The 13,922-nt window shown below is 43.4% G+C and overlaps 1 protein-coding gene and 1 long non-coding RNA gene across 5 annotated transcripts in view; one reads left to right on the forward strand and one right to left on the reverse strand.

The window, feature by feature from the left end:
* Window positions 1–934: 934 nt before the first annotated feature.
* LOC119618072 lies at window positions 935–11,981 on the reverse strand. Its single transcript, XR_005234590.1, has 3 exons — window positions 11,843–11,981; window positions 1,934–2,087; window positions 935–1,265 (listed from the first exon to the last, which is right to left on the reverse strand). It is a non-coding gene; the product is annotated as an uncharacterized LOC119618072 (long non-coding RNA).
* kctd1 (potassium channel tetramerization domain containing 1) overlaps window positions 7,045–13,922 on the forward strand; it is a 12,043-nt gene continuing 5,165 nt past the window's right edge. Inside the window, exons 1-3 of one of the 4 annotated variants that reach the window (XM_037982080.1) lie at window positions 7,045–7,593; window positions 10,276–10,417; window positions 13,059–13,237. In XM_037982080.1, coding sequence (XP_037838008.1) covers window positions 10,367–10,417; window positions 13,059–13,237 — 230 coding nt within the window. In that variant the 5' untranslated portion in view covers window positions 7,045–7,593; window positions 10,276–10,366. The other 3 variants (XM_017422561.3, XM_037982079.1, XM_017422560.3) reach the window with 3 other exon arrangements.

Here is a 13,922-nt window from a genome sequence, read left to right on the forward strand (position 1 = left end):
GAAACGCATCGAACCGTCGGAACGATTTTGTCCAGACGGGGGCAGCCGCGAGCCTTAAACGTGCCGGCTGCGCTCCAAACTTGGGCAAGACACATGTCAGTTTTATTCATTAGTCTGAGCTGCATTCCGTTTGATATTTGTCCAGGCCATTAATTCAGAACCGCGTGAGAGGATTAAATGTTGCATCCCCCCACAGAAGACCCAGCAGTCAAACAGGAGCAGAAGCAAGTTAATAATTAAGAACATTTTCTCTCTTTTTTTTTTTTTTTTGGTCAACCTTCATGTTTTTGGCACTTCTACATTTTTTACAAGAGTTAATAATTTTGGAAAAATTATTATCCAACACATGGTACCTAGTCCTGTTTCAACAGAACTGTACTTCTCTGTCTTTGAGATTACTATGGTTGCATGCAGGTAAGGCCTGATGATGCCCCCCTTTTTTTTCTTTTTGGCAAGTTAAGCAAGATTGTCTGGATACTTTAAAAGGACATCTCAAGTTTGCATCAGAGCCGTGTACTCAGACTGATTTCCAAAAGGCAACTTCTGTTATTAAAATCAAACAAAAAGTGACAGGAAACAATGGAAACACTGATTTGTTTTAGCTGCCTGATTATCCCGAATGGCTTATCAGCAAAACGCTGGACATCAAACTGATCATTTCTCCATTCCTCGTTTATGTGGACCTCCCCGACGTCCACATTCATCACCAAAAACCAACAATAGCTCCAGTATGTGATCGCATTATTGATTCCAGAAAACAAATACCTCGTGCTTATCTAATTGAGCGCAGGCAGACTTTATGTGAGCTGAAACCTCAGATTCTTCTTCTTTTTTTTCTTCCTTTTTTTTGAGCTCCCATCTGAAAGGCAAAAAGATAAAACACACACCTTAAAAGATCATTAGCAATTAATATTTGGGGATTTGTGGAGAAAAACAGCGTTAAACACTTGCTTAATAATTCATACTATAAACAAGAAAGTCTCCCACTTCCTTAATAATTTAGACGTAAGCTAATGTTGATTTATTCAGGAAGGTCTCTGCCACCAGCACTGCCTGGAGTGCCCAAATTTGAATTAAAGTAGGACAGTAGCAGGCGAGTCTGTAATAACATTTGTATAATTTTATTATTGCTCTGGGCTCAGTTCATTTCCTCCTCCAGTAGCTGCGTGAAATTGTTTGATTCTTGAAACTGCCTTGAGTCTGCGGCTCTGGGGTTGGAGGGTGGTACAGGAACAGGAAGGCATGCGACACTCTCCCGTCTGATGCTGTCAGACACATAAACACACACACATGCAAAGTGAGAGAAAAAGCGAGCGAGAAAGAGAGAGAGAAGGAGATAAATAACTTTGTTATTCTGAGTTTTGTAATACTGTTACATTGGCTCACTTAATAACTCCAGCTGTCTCCAGAAAATGATTGATACTCTCCCTTTGTCACTTATGATAAATATTTCACTGCCTTCATGTGAGATAGAGGAATGACTCCTTTATTATGATTCCGCACTGTAAAAATATGAGAACCTGTAATCCAGAACGAGATTGTCTTTTTTTATGTTGTTGTTGTTTTTAGATTTGGCAAATATTTCACCCAGAGAAAGTCTAAAAACGCTCCCACATAAGGAGTCAGTTTGTAAAGACACTGCTCTGGTGACCTTCCAGCGTTTTTCTGACTTTACCACAAATAAATGTTTAATTTTGTTTGGCTCATGAGGAAAAAACTAAACTCCATAATCATTTTCTTTCTTTCTTTCTTTTCCATTTTTGGCTACAACACTATCAAGCCTTATCGTGTGATTTCCAGTTTGTGGCGTACCATATTGGGATTTTGTTTACCGGTGATAGAACTATCATTTCCAAAATGGTAATTTACAGCACTCTGATTACTCGAACACAAACAATCAAGTTTGGGAGGTATTAGCTCATGCAACACACACCTGAGACCCTGGTGGCTTTGACGCAGGGAGGGAGGGCGGAGAAGTTCTGATTGGTTTCCTCCAGGCTCTGCTTCCAACTTCCCACCCGCACACATTCCCTCACTCCTCCTCATCGTCCTCCCCGCTTCAATTCCTTTATGCAGAGCAGCCCAAACTGCAGTTTGATGAAACACATTTGTTTGACTTAACTCTTGCCTCGCCATCGCGCGGCTAAATCTCACAGGCCTGTCGGTGTAATGTGGCCCAACAGCAATTGGGTTAATGAGAGGATATATGTACAAGTGTGGGACTTGACCTGAGGAGCTGTTTTCCATTTGGGCTTGGTCTGCTCATGTTATTAGGGAAACCTTTATTATTGTTGCCCTCTAGTGGGAACCATATAATAGGATTACATTTTATTAGAGCCTCCCAGCATTACCCAAGCCCCCCCACCACCCTCCCCGCCCATCCCCCCCATTCTCTTGTCTCTGCTTCCCCCCGTAGTCGTGTCACTGACGCCTCCGTCCACTGTGGATGGGATGGCTGCATTTGGGGGTGAAGGAGAAGCCAACAAGTGGGGAAACGGCTCAAACAATGGGAGGGGGGGTCCTCGTTGCTCAGGATTTGTGTCAATGTTAAACTTAGATTTTTAGACAAACTGCACACTGAAATTATTTCATAGGCAGAGCGGATTCTGGAATAAGTGCATTGTAACAGCAAGACAGTGGCACACGGAGGAAAACTCAAAATCTAGAGCTCCTATGGTTGTTTTTTTAAAGTAACGACACGACTACAGAGCAGCCTCTCACGTCAGAGAATGGCTATCATTACTGTTATGTCCTCCAAGCCCCCCGTGGCGTGACTCGCGCCGTGCTACAGCAACAGAAACGTTCTCTAAAGCTAAATTTCATTGTGCCAAAGATAATATTTGATGAACAGTGCTGGCCTAAAACTGTGCAGGCCTGCGGGGCAGACTGAGTCAGGATCTGGAACCGCTTCAGCCCTTTCCCTTATCCATCCCACTCCCTTATATAACCACAGGCCATAGGAGGGGTGTGGAGAGTATAGCAGCAGTTATTAACGCGGTCTGAGGCTAAACCAACATCGCTCTCAGTCTACACTGACTAGCAAAGAGTTGAAGCTCCTCGGTGGACTGGTTATTCACGTCATTGCATGAATACTACAGGGATAAAGGTTCATGAAGGGTTTCTGAGCAAAGCAGTGTTTATTAAGATTATTCGCACACTGAAGGACTATTAGAGATGGTTTTATGTGTTCAAAAAATTTTTTTTCTTTAGACTGTGAACCTTTATACCCACTGTGAAGATAAATTCAGGCTTTGTGACTGAATAAACTTAAACTCTAGCTAAAAATAAACAGCATTTACTTCAGCCACAAGTGGGATTTACTGCCTAATAATGAGTGAAGTTTACAAACTAACTTTCATGTGTGGACATACAGTGCAACGCTAAAGGTTTAAATCACTCCTACATTCTGTCCAGTGACACAGATTTCTATATAATCGTTTAGTGTTCTTGATCTATAGTTCTCCAGGCTTTCTTTGGACTTTGGCTGCTTTTTCACCAATTTCCTTGACTTGACCATGACAGCAGATTTTGCAGTGTGGCGTACAGAAAAAGATATATCAGGTGCAAAAACATATCTACAACAGATACAAGTCTATAAGAAGTAGGGGGGGAAAATGGCAAATCCCTCGGACAGGACCTAAGAGGTGTCCTGATGCTCAATAAGCCAGGTAGAAAAATCTACCAAGGTTGAGTCAGGTCCTCTGGACGGTTAGTTATTAGATGATACATTTTGTCTTTTATCCAAACTCAGCCTTATAAGCAGCACCTTTGCAAAGTGGATCAACCAGTTGGGGGTAACACCCTAAACTAGATAGATAGGAACTTGATAGAAAGGAACGTTTGTTTGGGAGAGGGTTAAAGGAAGCCATCTTTGTGTAGAGAACCTGTACATCATTAAACAGGGGCAGAGGCCTCGTGTCCATCTGTCCCACTCCTACAACGCTGTTATCACGAGTATCGTTCAGCCCTCCGTGAATAGCAAGCGGCCATCAGGGCCCTAACGATTGGTCGTTAGGCTGATGGTCCTCTTTTGCATGTGAACAGCTAGTTTTGGGTGTCACACCCAACTATGCCTATGACCTGAGTTTTCTATATGATAAGTTTCAGCTAACAGCCCCTTTGAGAACCACTTTGTTGGTGCTAAAATACTATTTTAGTTGTTACCTTTTGCATGTTTTACAAATTCAATTCATAAAGAGAGGAACAAATTGGGTCTTTGGGACTTGCTGCTGGTAACAAAGTGCCTAAAATGCTATTTTAAATTGGTTCTTTGCTAAATTATGTGTAGCGCTGGTTCATCTTTTGGGTTTAGGGGCCTTATGTCTTAATGAGTCACAAGTCAGAGAGAAATGGACTGACAAAAAAATAAAAACTGTTCATCAGAAAATCATCAGGACAATAGACTTAAAATGAGGGAAAAAACAGCCAAGTCCAAAAAAAATCTAAAACTAATTTAAGAAAGTCTTTGGAACAACTGATCAGGATCATTTTTTTCAAAATTACAAGAGTGTTTGGCTCTTTACACAGTACTGTAAGTCATTAGTGAACACCAACTCAATTAAACAGTGACCGAAAACTAAACTTCAGCAAAACAAAAACTGAAGCTTTTCCGTTTCCTTTAAGGAAGGAATTTGTTATTTTCTCTACAAATGTTAGTCTCACTGTGAAATGTGACACAAAGGGGAAAAAAACAGACTTATACTCAATTATTAACAGTTTTCGAGACATTGCTGAAGTTGTTTTTTTCAAAATTTCAGCAGACAGAGCTTGTTTTCTTCTTCTCTTCTTCCCTCGATGTGAGTGTTCACAACGCCATGATGTCATTCAGGTCAGACAACCGCTGTTTAAGGAAAACTTACATCTGCAGTTAATCTGGATAATTTGCCCACCAAAATACCGTTCGGTCGCTCAGCTGCGTGTGTTTTGTAGCTGCTGTAAGTTAGATCTTATCCACAGTAACCACTTTGCTCCCATATTGTAACAATGGATTTTTAGTATTAAACGGCACACTGCAGTCAGTACCCCCACCCCCAGCCCCCCNTTGTTAGTTCAACAACATCTGATGCATATTTTGAATACCCAAGTCAGTGAATTGCATTAAAGCAATGGGTTCTATTTGTGTAGAAAATGGATAACTTATGGGATTTAATGGCCTCAGGTGTTTTCCATTCTCCAGAGTTAGGCATAATGACATAAAAATGTGCATGGATCTTCAAAAGTTGAGGCTTGGCGTTCAGTGCGGCAGCCAGCAACCTCTAGGGTAAATAACTTCATTGAAACCCCTGAAACCTGTGTTTATTTTCCTCATTGGTTAAAAAAAATTTAAAAAGGAGGTGGGGGGGGGGATAATGTCTGGATCAAATGTGATAACTGGTCTGTTGTCAGAATTATTCATCTGGATGAAACACACTGAGAGGGAAGTTTTCATTCAGAGAGTAAGGAAAAGTTTTTATCACCTGGTTTCAAAAGCAAAACGGCTGTAATGATATTCTGTGTGTGTGTGTGTGTGCGTACATGTGTGTGTTCCATTGTTAGCATTATAAAATATCAATCCGGTGTCCGTCTACAACTGAATGACAGTTAGAGTCAATCAAATTCAAGATGGACGCCACAGCCAACTGCCTTTAAGAAATACAAAAAAATGTCTCTTGCTTAGCCAATATTACAGATTTTGAGCTAAAATCTGGTGCAGAAGTAGCTGAGTGTGATCTGCAGCACATACGCTGAGCGCTACACATGATGCAGAGTTTTTGCCCAAAACTTTGGCAATAATTGTTGGAGTCAACCCTGTCTGTTTGCAAAAATATCTCATGAACCAGAGGGCAGATTTTAATTAAACTCTCAGAAAGTAATCATTTGATGCACTTCTACAGCTGATTAATATTTAGAGTCAACACAAATCAAGATAGCTGCCATAGTTAAACAACCTTTTCCATTTTCCAAAAATGGGCCATGACTCAGGTAATTTGACAGATGTTGACCTAAAATGTAAAGTGGTGGAAGCTAAGCATCACTCTGAGCTCTAAAACTTCTCAAAAGATCTCACATTATCGCACGAGATGATCACGTCACATCATTTACGAGGTTTGACCAAGATGGCTACACCTCTGTCCTTTCTGATCGTTCGATGATCTGAGTCTAACACTCTGGCATGAAAGGCAGAGGGTGATATCCATTACTTTAGAGAATACTAGTCCTTTAATTTAATGCATTTAATTTAATGATTTATTTTCATAATGTGGCCTTCTTTCGCCTGGTTGAACTCGAAAGCAAACACAGATATATATATATATATATATATATATATATATATATATATATACATATATATCCGTGTTTTGTTTTTTATAAGATGTCAGAATTAAATAGCTGCTGTTAAACAGAAGAGAGAAAAAAAAAAAACAGAAAGAAAACCAAAGTTGATTTTTTTTAAACAGTAGGGGGCGTAAGAGGTATTCCAGCTCACTGTATTAAACACGAGAGCAACTGTGCAAAACTGACCACTCCGTGTCCAGATGTGCACAGCGCAGAGCTCATAAGTCAAACTGAATAATTATGCATGTTGACTTTAAACATGTGATTCCTTTACAGCGCCCCCTCCCTCACCCCCCTCCGCCCCCAAGTGATTCTAAAAGCCTCAGAAGTGCCTCAATCTTGCCGAAATCATGCATGGTTGAACATTTGAAATGAGTTCGCATATCACCCCCAGGCACCGATTCAGTCTTGATTGAGGCAAGGCAAAAAGCTGCAAGTACTTATTTATACAACTACGTCATTTGGAGGTTGTCTAAAAAGAAATGGTGAGTGAGGGCTGGGGAAGGAGAGGGGAGGGGGGGTTGGGAATAAGATTGCAAAAGAGAGAAGGAATGAGAATTTCGCCAAACACACTCCGAGTCATTTTGATCAATCCTGGACTAATCAACAAGTTGTCTGGTGATGCAGAGTGGGCGACAAAAGAGGCAGAGTAGTTTTGTGTGTGTGTGTGTGTGTGTGTGTGTGTGTTGGTGGGGCGGGGGGTGGGGTGTATGAAAGTCCTCCACCAACAATCTATATAATTATCGTCATCTCCTGCCTTTCCTCTCTGGCAAAGAAACAGTCCAACCATTTGTAGAAATCGCCCTGGGGAGCGTTACATCAAAACTAATCATAACGATTAAAATCAGCTTCTCTGCAAGAAGGAGGCAAGTTAGATGCAGGGGGGGCGTTAATGTAGAAAAAGAAAATATGTATTTGATTTGATGAAAAACAATATCTATAAATATAACCTTTAACAAAGACTAAGGCACTGCGGCTGTGATCTCCTGTTTTCGCTCGCAGTTTTTATGCCGCATATTGGTTCAGACTGGGGCAGAGACATGAGCTAATTGTATCCTGATCTTTGCCTTGAGGGCTTTCGGAGCCCTGGAGCAAGTATTCTCTGTATTTTGTTCTGTCTACCTAAGCCAAGCTATTGCATTTCTCACTGGTGTGGGAAGAGAGGCAGATCGTGGGCCAAATCAGAGAAGGGGGGCAAAAAAAACAAAAAAAAAAAAAAAAAGAAAAAGAAAGAAGGGGTGCAGAAAAGAAAATACTTTATGAGGCTCTGTGTTTCAGGTAAGCTGAGATTTATGTTGTTTGCTGCTTATTTCCGAGGCTGGACGGACTCTGGGACGCTGAGGCGCAGCAGCTTTTACGCATGTGCCAAGCGATTCCGAGCGGTACAGTTCTTAAAGAATATTTAACCACTTCCTGGCTTTTGTTACCGAACACGGCGACGATCCGAGGAGGCTTCGGTGCCTCGGATCTACACCCCAGCGGCGGATTACGGCGATCCCGTCGAGCAAATATTTCGCTTTTTTATTTTTTATTTATTTATTTTTCCATCCTCCGCTCCTGAATTCGCTCCGCGGCGCGTTTTTCGGCTCCCAAAAAAAAAAAAAAAAAAAAAAACACCCCAGTCTCCGCGTTACAAGTTGCTCCCAACTTAGTTAAACGCGCGGGTTTTATTTCCCTTCTTCTGTTTTTGCTCGGTTAGAACAATGTTTGAACTCCCGTTTAGTCGCGAAACATTTCCATTTACTAACTCTGCCCCAGATCCTCTAATGAAAGACGCCATTGTGGAGTAATTTCGCCGCGGGCGTCCCCCCCCCCCCCTTCTTCTGTATGACAGGATACGAACGTCAATGCAGAATTTGTGAATCACCCTTTAATAAAAGCCGTGGCTGTGTTAACAGAAACATATTTATATAGAAGAGGACGACAGAAATAGAGGCGACTTCTGCTCTCCTCTCTCTCTCTTTCTCTCTGTTTGGCTTTTGGGCTGCGCTGTGCGTAATCAGCACCAAGATCCAAGGTCCGAATGGGCCAATGTGGGCTTAAAAAGTAGAACTAAATAAGGTAGACTTAACTGTAGCGCTGGAAGGGCATTTGTTTTTACGAAGTGATGAAGGGAATACTTGTTTTGCGCCTTACAGCTAAAAAAAAGGTGCGTTTTATTAACATTTGCAAGCAAGAGCAACACTAAGAATGATGCTTTAAACATAATAGTTGAAGTTTTGGTCACCTTTCATGTGAGCCAACAGTGATGTCTATCAGTTCCAGAGGCTAAGTGGAAGAAAAAAAAATAGTTTGAGACGTGGAGGCTTGTCAGGACTGATCACCTGATGGCGCTGTTATAAAACCATCCCATACTGGTGTGTGGGGGCTGCAGCTTCTGTTTCCCAGTCAGATTCTACCAAACAAGCACACCTCTCTGCTGACAGAGGACAAACAAACACATTCGCCCGTACACACTCACACATATGTATACTATACATACACAGGCATGAAGCGCCTGCGGCGACACGTTGTTATTATATCCCATGTTGTCCCTGTGCCACTCCCGCGCCCTGGGACACTCCGGTCTGTGAACATGTACCTCTGTCTCCAACAGCCTGCAGCGGCGCAGCTCTGCTCGCACTTCCTTATCTGTGATGTCATGCTGATGCACAGCTGTGAAAGCTCCACGAAGAACTATCCTGAAATAGGCACCGCCGAGAACAAAACCCACAGACTGTTCGTGCCCTTCTGTTTGACAGGTTGTCACCTCACTGCATCGGCGTGTTTTTACACCTGAAACTTTGCCTCGGCTGAGTTGAAATAGCTTCTGAGTTTGGTTTATGTTTTGTTTTGTTTTGTTTTTTTAAAGTGGTTCTTTTGCTTTGTAGTTCACTTCCAGTCCGTTTACAAAACCCAAAGTGATCAGCCTTTAACGTCTCCTCAGGCCACGCCGTTTTACAAGACTTTGCTACCTGTTATCCTGTTGCCTTTACAGCAGACGTCAACCAAAGTTGAGCCAAAGTGTGCGGCTGCCTGCGTGCGGACGTTTGAAGCAAATAGCCACTGGCAAACAGAGCAGAGACAGCCTATCCAGATTATGTAAATACTGGTCTGCTTGCCTCAAACTGAATGTTAATGCTCTGTTCTGAAATGCTAATTGCGTGTTGTGAACCGCGTTGTGGGACATATACACCTGGAAAAGTTAGTTTGTTGCTTCCGATGACTCCAATAGGCCATGATCACGATTGCAAGAGCAGGAAGTTGGAGGGGAAAAGGTGACAGGGCCTTGTACTTTTCCTTGTGAAGTGCTTTAGTGATTGTTCACTGAAGTTTAAAGGAAGATTCTTTATGGGTTCTGCTTGGTAGCTCTGATGAGCCAAGTCTGTTTTAGATGTGTTTATGTGTTCTGTGCTGCTTTTCTAAATGACAGCAGGTAAGAAAGATGGCTGATAAATGAGCCCAATCGATGCAAAGAGAGATTCTTTTATGAACTTACGACCTTTCGAGCTGTTCTTGGACTAAAGGTCGAGAACGCAACACGGACATGCGTCCAAGAAAACCTCCACGACACGTTTTTACACCGACTCAGGGTGATTCTGTGATATAAGAGCCCATTCCCTCAGCCCCCACCTGCCACCCACCCGGCCGCCACTTCTTTTTCACTCCCTCTTCTTTTTCCCCTGCAATTTTCCATAATGCCTCACAGATTTTACACTCAATCCACCTTTGCGATGACAAGGCTTTGAGGAAATCCAATTCCACCGAGCTGTTTTCAGAACTTACTCTCCACGGGCACACACGCTCACTTTCGCTCACACATACACACACACACACACACACACACCGCCATCTCCACAAATTAGTCAGGGAACAAATTACCTGCATTCTGAGTGTGATCCCACGCACTTTGCAGGCTGCCTTACACAGGTCCCCTTTTGAAGAGCAGCCATGTGATTTCTCTCTCTTTGTGCCCTGCAGGCCCCTTTGCCTTCTGCGAGGGATTCTGGAGTTGAATTTTAAAAACTATGTATGGCTGCTGCCTGCGCTTATCAGCGCGTGCACAAGTGGCATGCAAATCAAACGAGGATCACACACCCGCATTGGAGGCCTGCACTCAAAGGCAAGCTTAATTGCTAATTGGGTATCTAGGTGTGAAACCCACACTGCCAATGAGAGGGAGGAATGTGGATGTTTTAAGGCCAGTGGTTGAACTAATTAATTTTAATCTGAATATTATTAAAAATTGCGGATTCCCTGCATTTTTCTGTGGAATAAAAAAAACAGCCCAGGAGAGTGCTGTGGAAGTAGTTTTAGCTGCAGTTGGATGTGTTGTGGTTTGGTTTTGTACCCTGTGATATCATTAGGGAGGTGCAGTGCTGATGTAGTGATTGGAGGGGCTTGTTTTTGTTCTGCAGCTTTGACCCTTAAAGGTACTTAGTGCAAAGTCTTGAAGACCGGACGGGGAAAATAAAAGTTCATAAAGTGATAAACGTAATCTGCACATTTGTTTTTCTTATATTGATAGTTAATGTGTCTTTAATTTAAGGCTTTGTTAGCAAAATGTTTGACCGGATCAGAAATATCATGGGCCTTTGTTTACCTACAGAAACAGCCAAAATGACTGACAATATGAATGACTTGCCAGTTTAGCAGAAGTTTTGTAAAAGCTGTGTGGTTTATGCTCAGTTGTTATTGCTCTTACTGATCTCCAGTATTTATTCTTCATAGATGTCTTACTCAATCTTTCTCTTCTCTTTTGCATTTATGGAAAGGTTCCCTTTAATATCTCCACCTAAACATGTTCAAGATTCCACCATATTTGTTTACAGACTAGCTGAGCAAGTCACTTTCAGCAGATTCAGAGTGCTTTGTTTACATCGAGTGCAGACCCGCATTTATGAATCGCTTTCAGTGTGCTATCTGGAAAACTGCAGGGGTGAACTCTTTCAAACTGCACCGTTTGATATTTGATTTCATACTTTGCGATGCGTGCCTCTAAATATTGTTATAACCAATAAAAAAAAGACCAAGCAGCTGCAAGTCTTTTCAATCTGGATGGTTGTTTCAGATGGGTGTGGAACAAATCTGTTGTTTTCAGTCAAACATGTTGCAATTAAAGCACTTGGACAAATGGAATGAGAATTACTGACTGGTTTTCTCTGACTGAAAGAACGTGGGGGGTGTGATTGGCATCTGTTTGGGGGCTGGTGGGCATTTTTGTCCGAGGTTGGGGTTTTGTTGGCCACAGAACTGGGTTTGCCACCGTTCTGAGTGGTGGATTTTAAAGGAGTGATGTCCTAAAAAGAGGCTCTGACCTGCTAAACCGAACAGCTGCTGAACAATGAGGGGGTGGAGGAGGAGGTGACCGCTGCTCGTCGACAGGAGGAGGAGGTGTGTGTGTGTGTGTGTGTGTGTGTGTGTGGAGGGGGGGTGCGAAAGGCCATGCAGCTGCCGAGGGGGTCCAGATGTGAGCGTCGGACCCCGACCGGATCACATGTAGGAGTCGGGCAGGATTTGGTTTATTCTGAAAATGCGACGCACATACCTGCCACGGAAGCAACGACAGCCCAGAAGAGCCGCAGGCGCTACGATGCTAATGTTGTCGGGGGCTTTGACTTCTCCCAGCCACTGCGAAGCTGCCGCTCCGTGTGACAGCAGCCACGCCGCCGCCGCTCCTCTCCTCCTCCTGCCGGCTCTCTCATTTGTATCCCCCCGTTACGTTTAGCAGAAAGTCTCCTTCAGGAGAGAGAAAGAGAAAAAAGAAAAGAAAAGAAAGAAAGAAAGCTCGACCTATCTGTGAACCTTAATGGACGACGCGGATATCATGGACCTGACGCATCAGAAAGCGAAAAAGCGACCGCGTCCAATCAGTTCCGTGGACGAGTCCGTGCACGCTCCGCTCAAGCGGCTCCCGATGCGGGCGGCGGAGTGCAGGGAGCCCGCCCTGATGTTCGCTGTCAGAGGAGAGCCTGTCCCCGCCGCGTCCCTCAAACAGAATGACCACTCGCTGACTTCCTCTCCGACCACAGTCATGCCGGCGCAGGTAACGCAAAAAAACAGAAAACAGAAAAGAAGAAAAGTCGGACGTTATGCTAAAGAAGTGAAGTTAGTTGAAGGGTTAGTTTTGCTGTGATGGATGCGTTTCCATGTCTTCCAGCGCGCATATTCTTTCACACTTAAAGCCATCGCGACTCTGCAGCCCTCTCCTCTTCTCCCTTTTCCATCCGTTTTCATTCTTCTTTTGTTTTTTGTTTTTTTTTGTTCTTTTACTCAGAGTGAAACTTTTCTCTCAGTGTCTAAGTGATTTTTTTTTCACCTCGGAGCTTATAGGAGAAATTGCATGCTAATGGTGTTTGTAGGTTAATACAATAGTTTTTTTTTCTCTCTCTCCCCCCCAAATCCTATTATGGTATTCAAATCAAGAGTCATTATTATTGCTCATTTCCAAGAGAGATTGATGCTCCAAATTAATTTGGTTTTGGAGATTATGGCCCACAGGAGGAGATGCTTGTAGACTGTGGCAACATTCAGGTCAAGGTCAGGCTGCTCTATCCTGCTGTATTAAAAAAAAAAAAAAAAAAAGAAGGAAGGAAGGAAGAAAGAAACTCACTTCTGGCTTTGGTCGTGATTGATTAGATTTGCTTTTACTGTTTTCATTCCTCCATTTACTTTTGATTTGCAACAGAAAACTAAAGTGGATTAATCTTTTTTCTTTCCATCTTTCCTGAATCCTAACGTTGTCTGCCTTTGTGCTCACACAGGATAATCGCTCCAGCATGTCCAGGCCCATGATCACACGGTCACCAGTGTCTCCCTTGAGTAACCAGGGCATCCCTACACCTGCACAGCTCACCAAGTCCAACGCCCCTGTGCACATTGACGTGGGCGGACACATGTACACCAGCAGCCTGGCCACCCTAACAAAATTCCCAGAATCACGGTGAGTCTACGCGGAAGCCTTTTTGCGCGAGGCATGGGAATGTCGCCGATTTTAGTCCGTTCAAGCCACACGTGCTTGTTTGGTTTAATTTTCCTCGCAGTTTAATGTCAGCGTCTTAAATGTTTAATGTCATGACGTGACAGTCAAATGTCACAACTCGTCAAATCACACATGGCGCTCGTGAGCGCACTTGGAATAGATTCCGATTTGTAAAATCTGTGGCGCCAGTCGCTTCTCCCCCCCCCCCCCAATCGTTCAAGGTGAAAACACATCCTCTTGTGAAGTTCTTTTGAGAGGGGTAAGCAGTTTGTAGGAGCAGAGAGTGCAGACTGCAGAGCTCAGACAAAAGCAACTTGGTTATTCTGACAGATGTCACAGCAGCAGTAAAGAGCCAAAGGGCATGGAGCCATCTGGGGGCCGGGGGGGCGCGCTGTCGCTCCGAGAGCAGGCCTGAGGGTGACTGGCACCCGGCCTCGGGCAAACCAAGCACCAGCTGGCCCTGACCTCTCCAGACCACACGTTTCTGAACCTCTTTTCTTTGCAGAAGCCTCCTTTCCATCTACAGAATGGCCACATATTAGACTTTAGATAATGTTTTCAACTTTTGTTTTAAAATGTAAATACATGTAACGATAATCCTGACATGTTATCCTCCTATATCCCCCCCTTCCCTGACCCCCCCCAC

Source organism: Kryptolebias marmoratus, linkage group LG20, assembly GCF_001649575.2.
Source record: "Kryptolebias marmoratus isolate JLee-2015 linkage group LG20, ASM164957v2, whole genome shotgun sequence".
Taxonomy (NCBI): Eukaryota; Metazoa; Chordata; class Actinopteri; order Cyprinodontiformes; family Rivulidae; genus Kryptolebias; species Kryptolebias marmoratus.